Source organism: Dermochelys coriacea, chromosome 12 (assembly GCF_009764565.3).
Source record: "Dermochelys coriacea isolate rDerCor1 chromosome 12, rDerCor1.pri.v4, whole genome shotgun sequence".
In the NCBI taxonomy this organism is placed as follows: Eukaryota; Metazoa; Chordata; order Testudines; family Dermochelyidae; genus Dermochelys; species Dermochelys coriacea.
Window position 1 is genome coordinate 17,326,232 of NC_050079.1, and position 18,244 is coordinate 17,344,475.

At 42.9% G+C, this 18,244-nt stretch overlaps 1 protein-coding gene across 2 annotated transcripts in view; it reads left to right on the forward strand.

The window, feature by feature from the left end:
- The first annotated feature begins 9,144 nt into the window (after positions 1 to 9,144).
- The window catches only part of LOC119841177 (plasmanylethanolamine desaturase-like), a 73,759-nt gene continuing 64,659 nt past the window's right edge, over positions 9,145 to 18,244 (forward strand). Inside the window, exon 1 of one of the 2 annotated variants that reach the window (XM_043494925.1) lies at positions 9,145 to 9,422. In XM_043494925.1, coding sequence (XP_043350860.1) covers positions 9,371 to 9,422 — 52 coding nt within the window. In that variant the 5' untranslated portion in view covers positions 9,145 to 9,370. The remainder of the gene's footprint in view (positions 9,423 to 18,244) is intronic. The other variant, XM_043494924.1, reaches the window with a different exon arrangement.

Here is an 18,244-nt window from a genome sequence, read left to right on the forward strand (position 1 = left end):
GGTTAGTGGTTCTGTTGTGTGGTGTGTGGTTGCTGGTGAGTATTTGCTTCAGATTGGGGGGCTGTCTGTAAGCAAGGACTGGTCTGTCTCCCAAGATCTGTGAGAGTGATGGGTCGTCCTTCAGGATAGGTTGTAGATCCTTGATGATGCGTTGGAGAGGTTTTAGTTGGGGGCTGAAGGTGATGGCTAGTGGCGTTCTGTTGTTTTCTTTGTTGGGCCTGTCCTGTAGTAGGTGACTTCTGGGTACTCTTCTGGCTCTGTCAATCTGTTTCTTCACTTCAGCAGGTGGGTATTGTAGTTGTAGGAATGCATGATAGAGATCTTGCAGGTGTTTGTCTCTGTCTGAGGGGTTGGAGCAAATGCGGTTATATCGTAGCGCTTGGCTGTAGACAATGGATCGAGTGGTATGATCTGGATGAAAGCTAGAGGCATGTAGGTAGGAATAGCGGTCAGTAGGTTTCCGATATAGGGTGGTGTTTATGTGACCATCGCTTATTAGCACCGTAGTGTCCAGGAAGTGGATCTCTTGTGTGGACTGATCCAGGCTGAGGTTGATGGTGGGATGGAAATTGTTGAAATCATGGTGGAATTCCTCAAGAGCTTCTTTTCCATGGGTCCAGATGATGAAGATGTCATCAATGTAGCGCAAGTAGAGTAGGGGCATTAGGGGACGAGAGCTGAGGAAGCGTTGTTCTAAGTCAGCCACAAAAATGTTTGCATACTGTGGGGCCATGCGGGTACCCATCGCAGTGCCGCTGATTTGAAGGTATACATTGTCACCAAATGTGAAATAGTTATGGGTCAGGACAAAGTCACAAAGTTCAGCCACCAGGTTAGCCGTGACATTATCGGGGATACTGTTCCTGACGGCTTGTAGCCCATCTTTGTGTGGAATGTTGGTGGAGAGGGCTTCTACATCCATAGTGGCCAGGATGGTGTTTTTAGGAAGATCACCAATGGACTGTAGTTTCCTCAGGAAGTCAGTGGTATCTCGAAGATAGCTGGGAGTGCTGGTAACGAAGGGCCTGAGGAGGGAGTCTACAGAGCCAGACAATCCTGCTGTCAGAGTGCCAATGCCTTAGATGATGGGGCGTCCAGGATTTCCAGGTTTATGGATCTTGGGTAGCAGATAGAATACCCCAGGACGGGGCTCCAGGGGTGTGTCTGTGCGGATTTGTTCTTGTGCTTTTTCAGGGAGTTTCTTGAGCAAATGCTGTAGTTTCTTTTGGTAACTCTCAGTGGGATCAGAGGGTAATGGCTTGTAAAAAGTGGTGTTGGAGAGCTGCCTAGTAGCCTCTTGTTCATACTCTGACCTATTCATGATGACGACAGCACCTCCTTTGTCAGCCTTTTTGATTATGATGTCAGAGTTGTTTCTGAGGCTGTGGATGGCACTGTGTTCTGCATGGCTGAGGTTATGGGGTAAGCGATGCTGCTTTTCCACAATTTCAGCTCGTGCACGTCGGCAGAAGCAGTCTATGTAGAAATCCAGGCTGCTGTTTCGACCTTCAGGAGGAGTCCACCCAGAATCCTTCTTTTTGTAGTGTTGGCAGGAAGCTCTCTGTGGGTTAATATGTTGGTCAGAGGTGTGTTGGAAATATTCCTTGAGTCTGAGACGTCGAAAATAGGATTCTAGGTCACCACAGAACTGTATCATGTTCGTGGGGGTGGAGGGGCAAAAGGAGAGGCCCCGAGATAGGACAGATTCTTCTGCTGGGCTAAGAGTATAGTTGGATAGATTAACAATATTGCTGGGTGGGTTACGGGAACCATTGTTGTGGCCCCTTGTGGCATATAGTAGTTTAGATAGCTTAGTGTCCTTTTTCTTTTGTAGAGAAGCAAAGTGTGTTTTGTAAATGGCTTGTCTAGTTTTTGTAAAGTCCAGCCACGAGGAAGTTTGTGTGGAAGGTTGGTTCTTTATGAGAGTATCCAGTTTTGAGAGCTCATTCTTAATCTTTCCCTGTTTGCTGTAGAGGATGTTGATCAGGTGGTTCCGCAGTTTCTTTGAGAGTGTGTGGCACAAGCTGTCAGCATAGTCTGTGTGGTATGTAGATTGTAATGGATTTTTTACCTTCAGTCCTTTCGGTATGATGTCCATCTGTTTGCATTTGGAGAGGAAGATGATGTCTGTCTGTATCTGTGCGAGTTTTTTCATGAAGTTGAATACTCTGAAGCAAATACTCACCAGCAACCACACACCACACACCACACAACAGAACCACTAACCCAGGAACCTATCCTTGCAACAAAGCCCGTTGCCAACTCTGTCCACATATCTATTCAGGGGATACCATCATAGGGCCTAATCACATCAGCCACACTATCAGAGGCTCCTTCACCTGCGCATCTACCAATGTGATATATGCCATCATGTGCCAGCAATGCCCCTCTGCCATGTACATTGGCCAAACTGGACAGTCTCTACATAAAAGAATGAATGGACACAAATCAGATGTCAAGAATTATAACATTCAAAAACCAGTTGGAGAACACTTCTATCTCTCTGGTCACTCGATCACAGACCTAAGAGTGGCTATACTTCAACAAAAAAGCTTCAAAAACAGACTCCAACGAGAGACTGCTGAATTGGAATTAATTTGCAAACTGGATACAATTAACTTAGGCTTGAATAGAGACTGGGAATGGATGAGTCATTACACAAAGTAAAACTATTTCCCCATGGTATTTCTCCCTCCCACCCCACCCCCCACTGTTCCTCTGATATTCTTGTTAACTGCTGGAATTAGCCTACCTTGCTTGTCACCATGAAAGGTTTTCCTCCTTCCCCCCCCTGCTGCTGGTGATGGCTTATCTTAAGTGATCACTCTCCTTACAGTATGTATGATAAACCCATTGTTTCATGTTCTCTGTGTGTGTGTATATAAATCTCTCCTCTGTTTTTTCCACCAAATGCATCCGATGAAGTGAGCTGTAGCTCACGAAAGCTTATGCTCTAATAAATTTGTTAGTTTCTAAGGTGCCACAAGTACTCCTTTTCTTTTTGCGAATACAGATTAACACGGCTGCTTCTCTGAAAACTGGTCCTGTGTAGGGGCTGAAGAGGGGCAGTAGCTGCTGCGCCTCCTCTGAGGGCTGAATCAAACCCCATGTTGTTGTTGGTGCTTAATATTCCACATGCCAAGTTTTGTGATGCTGTTGGCAGAGGGTGAGCTGCTGTTCAGCAGCGTCACCATTTTAGAACAATCACAGATTTCTTGTCCTTCATCCAGAAATGGGTGTAGAATCTCACAGTCATTAGTATGAAGCTGCCCTTGTGCACTCACATTCTCAGTCAGGTTTGTGGGGGATTGAAATTTGGGCTTCTAACAGGAAGGGATGGGTCAGTCCCCCTTTGCACTGGGGAGCCCCAGGAGTGAGTTCCTGAGGCACAATCTCCCCTGCAGCTCCCCCTGAGGTGGTGCAGCTATTCCCAATTCCCAAGTGAGGGCCAGTGCCCCAAGGCACAATCTGGTCCTGCTAATGCAGCATTCCGGCAATGCTGGCTGGTATTTAGAAGCGTGGTGCCTTGATTCCTGTTCCTATTCTACATTTAATCCTTTTAAGAGAATAATTATTATTCCTCTCTTTTTAACAGCGATTTGGTGTTGGGAGAATAATATTTCTGTCATCTTATTGCAAAGGGCATGTGGTTACATGTATGAACCCTGCGCTGCTGGGTCAAAGAGCAACAAAATAAACAGTTTAAAAAAAAAACAAAAACCCACCACCACCTCTCCTTTCCCCCACTCCCTGCTTTAGTTGAGAGAAAAGGGCTCACTGATGTTACCTGCTCCAGTGCTGCATTGAGGCTCTTTGACTCTGCTCTGAGACTTGCTGCCACTACTGATTCAACACTGTATCAAGACACTCCAACTGTGATCTGAGACCTAGAGCAGAGAGGGAGCATCTTGACACTGTGTCAACACAGTAGAGTCAGAGATCAAGGATGCAGCAATGAAAAGGATATTGTCTCTCAAATAAAAAAGATCATGATCATTTTGTTTTTCTTTTTAAGTAACAGCAGCTTCTCTTAATGCAATGTATTTAAAAGGGGGGCTGACACGCTTTCCTCCCTCTTGCCCCGTTGAATTATAGAGCATTGTGACAGACAATAACGTCACTGTACAGTCCATGTCATTATATGAAAGTTCTTTTGCTTCTGGGAACTGGCAATTGTTTTGAAATTAAAAGGGCTTTAAGTCTTTCATGACACCACACACATCAAGGGTATGAGTGTGTGTGTGTGATTTCTTTTTTGTGGGGCTATGTTTGTGAAATGTTACTTTTTGGGTCTGAATCTTAATTTGGAGACATAAAAGTCGCCTGCCACTATACTCTATCATTTTTTGGGCACATACTACTAGGTATCAACAAAAGTGATTAGTTTAATTGTCAGCTGATGACATGGCTTCATTTCTGAGACTGGTTTCTTTTCTATAGATGGGATGGTGCTTGCAGTGCTATGCAGAATGATAATGTAAAGTGGGATTTCTCAAACATTGCACAGCATGCTATCCCTAATATGGCAAAATATTCAGCCTTCCCTGATGTAAAGGCTTTTGCAAAAGGAACAGAGAAAACCTTCCCCTGGAAAAAGAAGATGTGCAGATGTTTATAAATAGGGAAAGGGGTGCTTATTCATTTTTTCTTCCTGTTGGCCCATATTTACCTAGGAATTAACACAACCATCTACTGAATATTAAATATTTAATATTCAATACATGGTGATGTTTTTGCTGAATGTTAAATGAAAACAATCCATTGAAAATAAAAAATAAATTTTTTTTTTGTTTCATTTCTCTTGAGGCTTCCCAAAAGAGGTTGACACCGACCCAGTTTGAGAAACACTTACCTAAACCAATCATTGCCCAGCATGTATTCTCTGGGGCAACTTGTGTGGGCATGATGCCATCCAAACAGATGGGCATTACTCTCGGCAACCAAGAGACCATGCATGTGAATCAAGTATGGGTGTTTACAGCATCATTCCCCAATGAGAACGTCAACATGACAATCCAGACTCCTGGCTCAGTTAAAGATGTGTTTCACTAATTGAGCTCTACGACAGATACCGCTAAAAAATAAATAATTCAGATCAGCTTGTGTGGTGTTGACTCTATTTTACTTTGTTGAACTGGGCAAAATTTGGGTGGAGGGTGAGGGACTCATTAAAAATAACGTCTTTGACTCTTGTCTGCCCAAGGGAGGCTTTTACAGAACGAGACCAAAGAAGCTTGGAAAGCCCTGCTTAATGTAATGTTACAAGTGAGCAGGGTGTGGAAAAACACAGAACTGTTTAGGTCTGGAAGGGAGTCCTCAATTCAGGAAAGCAGCTCTATTCAGAAGAGCACTTAAGTATATGCTTAATTACAGACAATGGGACTTAAGCATATGCCTAAAGTGAAGGCCCAGATTTAGCAAGGTCATGTGTTTAAGGGTAGGCACATGCTTAAACACCTTGCTGATCTGGGGCCTAATTGCCATCCTAATTGCTGTTCTTTAGTGCTTTCCTGAATCAGGGCCTAAGATATTTAATTCATTCCCTATATCCATCTAATAGCAGGACTTCCACTGAATTATCACTAGAAGTTATTTAACATCTGTTACAAACAAGTACAGGAGCTAGGACTAGAATTAGAATCTCTTTAGCTGCAAATCAATGACTTTATCTCATCTACTCTAACATAAGAGACTTTGATAGATTGATTCTGGAATGCTTAGCCTGCTTTTGGGTATACCTTTGAAATGTCTGATTTCTGTCGTTATGTGAGTTCACTTTGAATATTGGTTTATAGCTTTTTTTTTTTTACATTGAATCATACGTATTTATGTAATTTTAATCACAAAGGTAGTCAAGTGACGTTTAACTTTTAGGCAAAGTTATTTTTAAAGCCCTGCAAATCTGAAGATATCCACTTTGTATCCATGGATGCAGATATCCACAGACAATGTTTGCAGATCACGGATGGATGCAGATCCAAATTTTTTATCTAGAGCCCTGAAAAGCTGCAGCTAACCGTTTTATATCCATGGACCATGTTTGCAGACGCGGATCCAAATTTTGTATCTGCACAGGGCTCTAGTTATTTTATTGTTATATATTTTGTTGCATACCTCTATGGGTGGCTGAGTAAATCCAACTTGAAGGATTGGGGTTTAAAATGTCTATGAATATCAGGTATGAAATAATTGAACTAACATTCTCTTTCCTGAGAACCACAACAATACATATTTTACTGATAATAAACAATAACACTCTCTGTAATCTGGACTCTTTGTTCCTGTGTTTCAAGAAATAACTTGATTTGTAGGAAATATAGATAGAGTTTCTTTTCCAGCCCCATTCCATAGTTTGTGAATTCAGGCACAAAAAGCAGCTTCTGAGAAAAAGGAGATTATAGATAAATTAGTCCATTTCTGTCATTTGCTTGGAACAAAGACAGATTATCTGAAAATGGTTTCTCTCTCTTTCTGTCCCCTTCTGTATGCAAAATATTTAAGTTTTTTTTCATTTCAGATTATCAAAAGCAATCTCTTTATTTGTCTCCTATAATCTGTTATGATGGCATCGAGTTCTGTCATTAGACTTGCTAAAATGTTCTGTTACCATGCATTTCATTTTCTATGGAGAGTAATGTTTATTTTTTTGCTTGATGTCATGGTAACAGAAATACTTACCTTATATTATGTCTAAGTTTATGTTTTAAATGCAGACAATGCAGGTTATAGATTGGTGTATATACCATTTGAAACAGAGAGCATTAGCTAGGAGAAAATCCCTTCTGAGTGCCCGTGACCGCTTCTAGCTGTTGCTCTGAGGCCACATATGCATATAACACTGAATGAGTTAAAAATACAGTAACTGTGTTTAGGCACACCAGCTTAAATTTTCAGGGGCCTGATTATTCTGTTAGTTGCATGTGTGCAAATCCCACTGAAGGCAATGGAAATAGTGCATACGAACTTGCCAGGATAACTGGGCCCTTGAATTGCACACGATTTAAACCCCAAAATGGCCATTGATTCCTGCGGGCATCAAATCACTAAATCTCGTACAATTCTTTGACTTTAGGATTGAGTGCTATTTTTTCAGAGAACTCGGTGAGATCTCAATGAATCTGAAAATATTTGATCACCTGTGATATATTGCTATCCAGTAGGAGGAGACAAAAAAAATGTAATGTATGTGAGCTTAATTTAGAAGCACAGAAACAGAGATGTAGTTAAAATGTTTTAAATCTTGGCTAAGGAGTACTGCAATCTGTGACATACTAAGTAGAGAAAAGGAGGATGAAACCTTACGGTGCAAGGGCAAAGTAATAAAAGGAGAAGCTAATGTATAAAGGTATAGTAAGAGAGCAAGGAACGACTTGGTTTAAAAGGTCATTCTCCGTTAATTTTCTGTATGGAAATATCCTACAGAATACAATACATTATAAAATGTAATCCCTTGATACTAGATAGATTTAATAGTTTTATTAAGATAATGTTGAAGTAAAAAGAAAACGGTGCAGAGTTTGAGCACAGAAGTTTCTGGTTATCAGGGAATAAGTTACAGATTATCAAGGGGTGTGAAATCCAGTTTAGGAACGGGTGGCATAGGGAATACATAATCCGCAATATCCCCGATTGGGGGTAAAAGTACAGATATTGAGATATGGGGGTACTGCACTTGATTTTAGTCAACAGATCAAGTTCAAACCAATTTGTCTGTATTATCGTTCAGTTGCTGCTGATCTGAGATGACTACTGAGGTCCAGGTGAGTTACCATGACTTCTAACGTGGACCTATATCTTTGGCTAATTGCTTCAAAAATTAAGTAAATATCCCATCCATTGTCTGACTGATGGCATGGCACAGGTGGAGCAGGGAAAGGAGTTGGCTGCAGAAGGAAGAGTGGCCATGAGAGGAGAATTTTAAGGTTTGTTCCCTTAAACATCTTGAGCCTGCAGCTTTTCTGACAGTGTGGGAAAAGGTGAAGGCCAGGCTCTGGAGAAAGTTGACATGCTAATATTCATTAGTTCATATTTGTACAGTAGGTAGGAGTTGAAAGCACTATGTCCACGATAAGTATTAAGTAATGATCACTGGTTTTGGTCTATTTATACAAGTCCCCAGTAATCATAGCAAAGTATTAGGTCAATGAGAGAAAAGTATGAGTGGCCAGCGTTTGGCATGGAAAAATGCAACTCTTCGATCTCCTGAATTAAATCAGTACCTGGAGGATGGCTATGACACAAGGAGGAGCCCTGTGGTTCCTAACAACACGAACCAGAGCGTTGTTTCACTCGTGTATAATCACTCCCAAAGCTGAACCGATGTGCAGGTGATCAACAAAAGGTACTTCCCCCCCATGCCATTGCCATATGTCAAAGGCCTGCTGCCAACAGGGGGCTACACAGAATATGGTCCCAAGAATCTTATCCTGGGTAACCCAAGCACAGGGGTCCCTGCAGGCCCCCCTCCACGATCTCCTCTCCTCCCCTGGCCAGGCCATTGCCCACAACCTGCTCCCCTCCCCGCAGCGCGGGAGCTCTAGTCAGAGCCTTTCCTACCCCAACGCCGCGCTCCAGCCGAGGCAGGCGGGACCGGGCGCGCGGGGCGGTTCGGGTAACCGGGCCCGGGCCCGGCCGCCCAGGGCAGCAGCAGCAGCCGCCGCCCGCTGGTCAGGGAGGCGTGGGGCGAGCTTAGGGTTCGCAGCAGCGGGAGGAGGGCCGGGCCGGGCCACCAGCCGGACTGCAGATGGGGGCGGGCGGGCGACCATCTCCAACTAGGGCAGGGGGACACCGCAGCCGCCCGGGGGCCGTGGGCGTCCCACGGAGGGCAGGTGGGCGCCGGTCTCCTCCCCAGGCAGCTGTAACCGCCGGGGGGGGGAGGGGGCGACGCATGCTTTGAAGACCCCCCTCCCCAGCAGCCGCCCCTGCCGGCGGGGATGCGGGAGCCGAAAGGGCGCGGGCCGGGATGGAGACGCCCTGGCGCGGGAGCAGCCACTGCCCCGAGTCTCCTGCCCACGCGCCCAGCTGCAGCCCCCCCCCGGCCTACTGGTTGAGTGGGGGCTCCCGTGATGCTCCCCTAGGGCTCGCCCCCCATCCCCCGGGCGAGGGAGCTGCCGCCCCGGGCGGAGGACACGGACCGGGCGCTGCTCATTGAGCGGGGGCTGCGGCGAGTTCGCTGAGGGCGGGCGCCGCGTGCAGCCGGCGGGGCTCCCCCTGTGTGCGGGGCCGGACCCCGGGAGCGGCGGGAATCTCCCCCGGGCTGACGCCCCCCGCCCGGGCCGCCGCGTGCTCACGGGCGCTCGCCTCTCGCTTTGCTCCGCAGCGCCGCCGGCCCGGAGCCCCGCGCAGCGAGCCGGAGACCGAGCACCGCTCCATGGCCCGCGGCCGCGCTGGGGCCCGCCGGCTGGCCCGGCTCCGCTCGCCCGGTAGGCCTCGCGCGGAGGGAGGGGCGAACGCCAACGAGGCGCTTTAATCCTCCTCGGCCGCCCGCCGCCGCTTCACGCAGGCCGTAGACGACCGCGGTGCAAAGTGGCCCAGAGCCCCGCAGAGACGGGGCGCGAAGGGAGGGCGAATGTGGCGGTCCGGGACCTCGCGCCCACCGCTCTGATTTCCACAGCTGCGGAAAGCGGATGGGCCTGATCCTCTGGCTCCAAAGCCCCCAAACCGCGGGTGCTGCGTTCTGCTCGCGGTGTTTAATACAGATTGCACTGATCTAGCCATTCCCTGAGCCCAAACTGGGGCTCTTCTTCGCCCTGGCACCTTTTAGCTTCACCATCTAATACCCTGGCTTTCGATCCAAGCCCTTCTGGGGGACTGTGGTTGCTTTTTAGTTCAGTGGACTGAGTGAAACACTCAAGACAACAGCTAGATGGACAGGGCAGCATTGCTGCATAGCCTCTGTAAAAGTGTAACAGAACAATATAGGAAGAAGTGACAGTGTTAAGGTGAAGACTTTAAATACCGCATTAGAGATGGATGTCCAGGCATGGGATAGAGGGATAGCAAATCTAATTAATTTAAAAATAAAGAGTCAAAAGTAGTTTTGGGTATTATAGCCACCTCTGAGTCCTCCATTGACTTTTGTGGTTTTACAATCATGTTTTCTGATCTTTGAAAACATTTTTCTGTGCTGTCTGAAAGGGCCAGGCAACTAGAGAGGAAACTGACTAGCTGCCTAAAGTGATGTCAGATGCACAAAGTAAACTCTCTTGGAAAATAGATTTTACATATTTTTCACCCTGTAATCTCTTTCTGTGATAGTAACCTTTAGAGTCTAGCCACAGACTATGGTTTTCAAAAGTAACCAGTGATTTGGGTGCCCAAACTGATTGTCTGAAAGGGACTGAGCTCCTACTATCTGATGATCACACACATTTAAGGCATCTCAGGTTGGGCACCCAATATCACTAATCACTCGAAAATTTTGACTAGATGGGCAGTGGAGTGATGTTAGTGTGCTAACCACTTGACTGCATCTACACTGAAAATTTTAGACATTTTTTTCCATTCTTGGTCTAGCACTGGTGCATTTACTTTGGTTCTAGGAATGTTAGTGTTGCTAACATTGTGTCTTCTACTGAATGTTCATTCAGATCAGCAGAGCTGAATGGTAGCTTGATATTGCATATGTGTAGTAGATAATCTTCAAATGGTGTTTTGTCGAACATTTCCTTTTTCTTACCAAAAGTCACGAGGCCCACTTTCTGCCACCTTCAATGTGAGACAAGTTGGTAGTGACTGGAGATGGCTACCATCTTCAGGTTGTTCAGTGGCCTACGTGAAATGAGTTAGTGATCTCAATCTATTTGAATGAGAGTCCACATGACAAAACGTAGCACTAATTGATCTCCTTGTCAGCAGTCTTGACAGAGAATGGGGTTGAATGGAGCTTGAACTATGGTTTCAATCAAAGAGGTGGTCCGCTCCCGGAGTCATGGGTGAAGCCTATTGATGTGGTGGTTGATCAAACAACGAGCTTGACACCCCCCCCCCCTTTGGCCTCAGGAGGACTCTACTAGCAAATCACTGTTTGTTCTAACAGATCAGTATTTAATAAACACTACATAAATTGTTTTCAAGTTAAGTGTTACACTTGCTCAAGTTTTATGTGGCCAATATTTTTGGGTGTTCTTTTTTTTTTTTTTTGGACAGTCCCAAATATGTTGAAGATGTAGAAAAGTTACTGTTGTTTATATGGTGCGTTAGTTGTGTATACCACTTTACAGTTGCATCGGAAGATTAGGCTGTTTCACTGAAGAGCTCCTAATCTAATTTAGGCAGATATCACACAAATGACAGAGGATGAGGAACTGAGGGCTTTGGAGAAGAGATGAGCCTTTGAAGTATAAGTGAAAGAAGTAAGCACTGAGGAGGAATTTGAGGGAGAGTGAAGGTGCTTGCTTCAGGGAAGAGGGAAGCAGCTCAAAGTGGAGGGCTCAGCATGATAATAGAAAGGTCAAGTGGAAGAGACAAAGGGAACATTAGGGAGAGAGGATTGATTGGTATTCTGGCTTCTATCTGGGGTGGAGGTGGAAATGAGTGCTGAGAAGTAAGCTCAAGCAGAGCTTACTTGGGATTTGAGAATAAAGAGCATATGTTTGATTGAAAGGTGGAAGGCCCAGCGAAGTTAGTTGAGAGCAGGGACAAAGTGGTTGGAATGGCAGATGGTGTTCTTAGCTGCAGTGTTTTGGATAGACTGGTGAAGTAGGAGGACAGAAGGCAGTTGCAGATCATGAGGTAAGAGATGATCATAACGTGGACTGGGTTTGTCATAAAATGTACAGAGAGGAAGGGTCAGATATTTAAATATAGTGGAAGAAGTGACAGGACTTGGCAAGAGCATGATTCTGGAAATGGGCTGAAAGACAGCAGGGAGAAGAACAGAATATTAAGATTGCAAGCTTGTATGGCAGGGAGAGTAGTGGTTTTAATAACAGTGATAAAGTAAGTAGTGCAATAAGGAAGAGGGTTTTGGATAGAAGCTAAGAAATTTGGCTTTTGTCATAGTGAGTTAAGATAATGGCGGGACATCCAGAAAGATGTCACTGGTGACAGATGGGGAGAGGTGGAGTTGGGACTTGGTGGCATAAGTATTGTATCTGTGATTTAACTGTGGATATGTCACCTCAGTAATTAGCATTGAAGGAGGAGACTGAAGTGAGAACCCTGTGGGCTACCTACAGATGTGGGGAGATGGGGAGATGAAACCTAGCTAGAGGAGACGCGGAAGGAGTAGTCCCAAAGTAGAATGATAGCACACTGTGCTGGAAGCCCAAGTAGGGGGGAGTGTCTTTGTAAAGAGGGCAATCCATGATGTTAAGGTAGGTAAGAGGTCAAGGAGAATGAATAGAGTGAAGAGACCTTTGGATTTGTCTAGGAATTGGTCACTGGAGACAATGATGACACTTTCAGTAATATGGAGAAAGCAAAAGCCTTGAATTTGACATTGTTGCCAACTTCTGAAGAGGTTTGTGTATGTTACTCATTAAAAAGAGGTCCCATCTGGTGGAGTACCCATATGTTTATTTCATGAAAAGCAAATTGCTAAGATGTTTGTAATTTTAATGGAGATGGGGTCTGAAGGGTTAATTTTTCAACTGGTTTTGAAACCTTGTATTTTACAATGAAAAGGTCATGTTTGTGGATGGACATTAGGGGGTATTTTTTGACACAGTGTGCCACAGATTGAGCCGCATGACTTCCATTAATGTTAATGTGAATAGCACAACTATATCTATGCCCGTTTTCCTAAAAAATTCTTTAGATGTAATTATATAATAGTAAAATCATTCTTAATTAGCCTTGAACATTGACATTTTTAGGTTTCAGAGTGGCAACTAATTTGTGTATACAGTTTAAAATAATACAATTGTAATTTCAACATGTTTGTAACTAAAACATAAAAAAGTGAGCCCTAACAATCAAGAAATGGTGAAAAGTTCTTTCTGCAGCTAAAAATCTGTGTTGAATGTATGTCCAGAATAGGAGCATGTGCAGCTAAATAAATATAAGGTAAAAATGCTATTTTGTGAAGTCTCTCTTTGAATATTGAAGTTTTTGGTGTAACTTGTATTTTTGTTTAATAGCACCGTTACATTCATAATCTGGAAATGGTACTCCTCCTCCTCCTTGGAAAAATGCAGTTTGGATCGGGGGGCGGGGAGGTGTCACAGTTCAGGAATTTGTTTCAATGGCAAGTCTCAAAGAAAAGGTGCGGCACTCCATGGACCTAGGACCCCAGTTTACTAATGCAGGCTCCCAGTCTGCAAATGGATAAGTGGTACAGACCTTTACACCTATGCTAAGTTCTGTTGAAGCCAGTGGGACTCAATATATGTGAAAGGGCCAGTGCAAGTGCACCTGTTTGTGGAATCAAGGTCATGTTCTGCATGCACACAGACACACACACGCTCTTTCTCAATCCATGGGAGCCTGGGTTGCAAGCTTTGTGGACCCCAAGGACTGACCTGGATTCATTTTCAGCATGCATATTATTGCTGTTATGTATAAGAAGATACTCATTCAAGCAATTATGTTCAGAACCAATATACTAAAGCTTTGATATTTGATTTGGAATTTCTGTTTACTTTGCACTGCTCTGGTGGCACCAGTGGAAGGATTCTGGTCATAGCCATCAGGCAGAGAATTCCTCTCATGCTGGAGAAGTTTCTGCTGGTATCAGTGTGACAAAGGAAGTGGAGCTGGCTCCTCCACCCTCACACCTTCCTCCATGTGCAGACACAAATGGTTATAACAATATCTCACCTTCATCAGTAGATTTGAAAGCACTTTACAAAGGGTGTCAGTATAATTATCAAATGAACATCTAGAGCCTACACATCAAAGTTGCCTTTCAGTCTCTTTCCATCTATTAAAAACTGCTGCACATCTGGTTTAAAATAAGCTTTGTTGCATCACTTCAGGAAAAGTGATGATCCTTAAGCAGGTAAATAATTTCAATAAATGATCTACTGGTATTTTGACGCTGGTTGGATGTTGCTCAGAAATGATCACATACACATTACACAATGACTCAATCAATGCAGAAAAACTTGCGTTTTTTTTTTTTAAACTCCATACAAAGAAAATCCTGTCTGGCTACTCCCTGTGGCAGTTTTATGCATATCTGTTTCAGTCAGTCAGTCAGAAACAGCACAGAGATATTTCTATCACCAGCACCTTGTCCTGATTTCCTCATGCATGTGTTTTTATGTACCTTGTGGAAGTAACTCTTTCAATCTGATCCGGGTATTTACCTCTGAATCTTCACTGCAAATTCTTCCCTATTGTAGCTTAAATATCACCACATCTTCAGTGAGGGCCTGATTCTGTGACACATGCTCACACTGAGTAATTCTCCTGTACAAAAATACTTCCATTAACTATGGGTGCTAAGTAATATTCAGTGTGACCGCAAAGGTTACAGATTCTCTGGACCTTGGTATTGGGTGGATTGAGTTCTGTTAAGAGTACCTGTTGGCATTAATTGCTCAAAGTCTTTTGTCACTTGCTGTTCAACAGCAAACCAATGGACACCTAGTGGATTACTTTCTTCTGCCTCTCATGTGGATTTAGCTTTTTGCCTCCTTACAGTGATAGTCCTAAAATCCAAATATGATGCTACTCATGCTCAACTCACAGCACTTCACAACAAAAGCAGTTCTACCCAGTCCTCTCCCTGCCTCAAATGTTTGAAAGTATAAGAGAATAGATTAAAACCCATTTAACATGCTTCACAAAAGAAATGTTTCCTTTACTTCCTTCTCACTTAGGTCCTGTCCTTGGCATATGGTTTTAAAATGAATCCAATAACTTAACTTTCTATAATTCATTCTAGTCTAAAAGAGAGAGCTACTTGCATCTCAGCCTACTTTTTCACGAGTGTTAATTTTTTCTTTAAGGGAATTAGTATATTCTTTCCTTGCTTTAGTTCTTCTTTCAATTAACATCTCTCCTAACGAGGTACAGTATCATAATCTTCATCATAAAGATCAACTGACGGATGCTCCTTCCGGCTTTATTCTGTGTTTCCCATTGACCTCAGTACATGATTCATTAATGTTGAAAAGAGTAAGTAAGAGAGATTCAGCACTTTCTATCCTGTATTCCTAACATAGGCTTTAGTGCGTTTGTTTAACTCTGTGAGTAACTTTGTGATCTTCCTTGGCACACCATTTAACTCCTCTCACCAAAGAAAATCCATAAATGTTTAAAGTCCAGAAAACACGCCTATGGGTCTGATCCAAATTTCTGGTACTTCTCTGTTATTTGTTATAGGTGGAAATTTAACTAAGTACTACTTTTTCCTTTCCTGGTGCTAACTTTATTCAGTTTCTTACTTATTTCAGGTGACCCTGTTTTACATTTTCCTTAGAACCCTTGACAGGTCTGTTTCATGGATATTCTTAACTATTCTTTATGATTTCCTTGTTTTATGGTATAACAACTGCTTTCTTCCAGCCCTGTGTTACTTTTTTTTTTTTTGCCCTTCAGGCTGCACAGATTATAAAATGAGATTTCTCTGCTTCTGACCACTGATCTGCTGGGCCTCCTCTTCTTCTAATCTGCTGTCCTTTTAGTACCTCCACTTTGATTCCACATGTTCTTGGGTGGCCTTTCTTATCCCTCCCCCTCTTTTGGATTTAGTGCTTTCTGTAGCTTTTTGGAAGCTGCAGCTCTCTCCATGTTCATTGTCTGTTTGGCATCAGCATGATCTGCAGCTTCGCTCTTTTTCTCTTTCATCCTTCAGAAGATCTCTGCTGCATATGGTGGCCACCTTTCTTTAAAACAGTTTATGCAATCACTCTTTCAAAAACTTAAGCAACCTACCAATGTACCGTCTCTCCTATTCTTATCTTCAGTATTCCCCCACCTCACGCCAGTTCAAGCTCTGTCACTGCATGATTAATTCAGAATAAATAGGATTGGCAAACAGTTTTGGTTCTTATATATTGGCTTTCTGTGGGTCCTCAAGTTGTTTTTTTTTTTCCTCTCTGCTAGAAAACCTGCTTCTTTCTCTCTCGGTACCATCCCTTGAGCACTGTTTCTTTCTCTGCTTTTGTGTCTTTGTCTGTTGTCTCCAGGGCATCCACTGTCACATCATACAGTTCTTCCATCATATCTGGCATTTCTGACCTGATCTACCTCTCTTGCTTGCCTGCATTTTCTCATTAGTTTCAGAGCATCCCCTACTGATTCCGTCAAACCGGTTTTTTTTTTAAACATTTTCCACAGCTTTTCTAATTTTTTTCCCGAAGACTTTTAAAAATGTCCTCTAACAACTAAAGTGAACTAGTGGGGTTTTTATGTGTTCGCTTTCTTTTTTTACTTCCTGTAGTCTTTGTTAACAGTCTTCAATCCATCACATTTGTATGACTTCCCACCAGTTACAGGGGTATTTCTGAAACTACCGAGGAATGGCAACGTCCCATGTCAATTTGCTTTTACAGTTTGTGCTTTCAGCATGCTGAAGTTAACTGAGGGTTACTACCATGTAACTTTAGGATCCTAAGTTTTTAATGTGGTATGTTCCAAGTATGCTTCATTAAGAGTTTATGCTGACAGCATGTTCTGTATTGCCTTGAGCTTCCAGTTGCATAGTTTTAACAAACTTACCTAGTGACAGTCTCTTTCCTAAGGCCAGGTTTCCTGGGAGATTTTTCCCACATGACACAATTCTCTCGAACTGGAGCACTGACATCTCTTAGCAAAACTAGCTCATCACATTTTAGTACTATCTATGTGACACCCCTCCACACACACACACACTGTTCATTGTAAACCCCCTCCCAAAGATTGTTGGTACTTAATGTCAGGCTATTCTAGGTAATTCTGTTATTTTCATTCCCATGAGAGCTGACCATATAGGTTGTATAATTATCGCAGTGCCTGAATTTGATTTTTGTATACTAGATACATGGAACCCAAGAAACCAATGGATTCTACTAACTTCTTAGTTTTGTAAACTCCTCCCTCCCCCTTACTTTAAAACACTTTTTCATGGGAAATTTAATGAAAAAACAACTCCAAAACATAGTTCCAACTGTGAAATGGTTGAGGGGAATACTTAATGTCACCAGCAATAGACCATGTAATGCATGTAAGATGTATCCACATTGGTAGGTGTTGATCATTTGACATAAAAGCAGGAATGTTGTTTTTGTTAAAATAACAATTGAGTTAATGTTTTGCATCTATTTTTTTTTCTGAGTAAATAGCACTATGCAACTTGTTATTATTCTCTGCCATTGCTAGAAAGCTGGACAATAGAGCACTCAGATACCACAGTGATGAAAATTCCTAGATAGTGAGATTGGGCAATAGACTATTGTTCATGATTAGAGACAAGCAAAGGAATCAATACAGCACACTCATGCTATTTTTGTGAACACTTTACAAATTATATATATATATAAATACTTTTATTGACTAAAAGTACAGTGCAACAAATAGGAACTGTAGTTTCGAGTATCTGTGCAAAATAATGCCCTTGGATTGTAAAATTTGAGTAATTGTGAAATAATGCTTTTGACATATGAAATCATGATCTTTGTAACATGGTACTGTAGTTAAACTAGGACATAGGGATTCTGGAGGTGTATGTTTTGTTGCTCGCTGTGCTACAGGCTCTCTGTGTCACTTTAGGAAAATAACTCCTATGTGCCAAATAACTTCTCTTTTCCATCTGTAAAATGGGATAATAGAATTTTTGAGACTTAATTTATAGTTCTTTTGTGACACTATCACCACCCCCTCTGCGGTCACATGACAAGGCTGCAGACAAACTGCTCTAACCAAGCCATCTTTGTAACTCTGTGTAAACCCTGCAATTACTACCTGACTGCATGTTGCAGTTCCAACTTCCTGTAGATGTTATGAGCTGCAATTGTTCTTCGGGTTGTTATTGCGAAGCTATTCTTAAAGGAGAAATCCATTTTAAAGTGCAAAATGGTGTAATTTTTAACTGGTACGATAACCTTTGTTCTATCATGCTTTCCTCTTTCCTGCTTCTAATAACCCAATAAATATAGATACCGTTAATGGATTAAGAGTCAGTTGTAATGCTTTCCTCAGTGCTTCACAGCTGTTCTGTTTCGTACCCTCTATCAAGTGATATAGAACAGCTTTTATAGGGACATTTGTCCCCATTCCTTTCCAGGAACCAATCAGAATATTTATCATATACTGTGTTTAGTGTAAAAAGAAAAGGAGTACTTGTGGCACCTTAGAGACTAACAAATTTATTAGA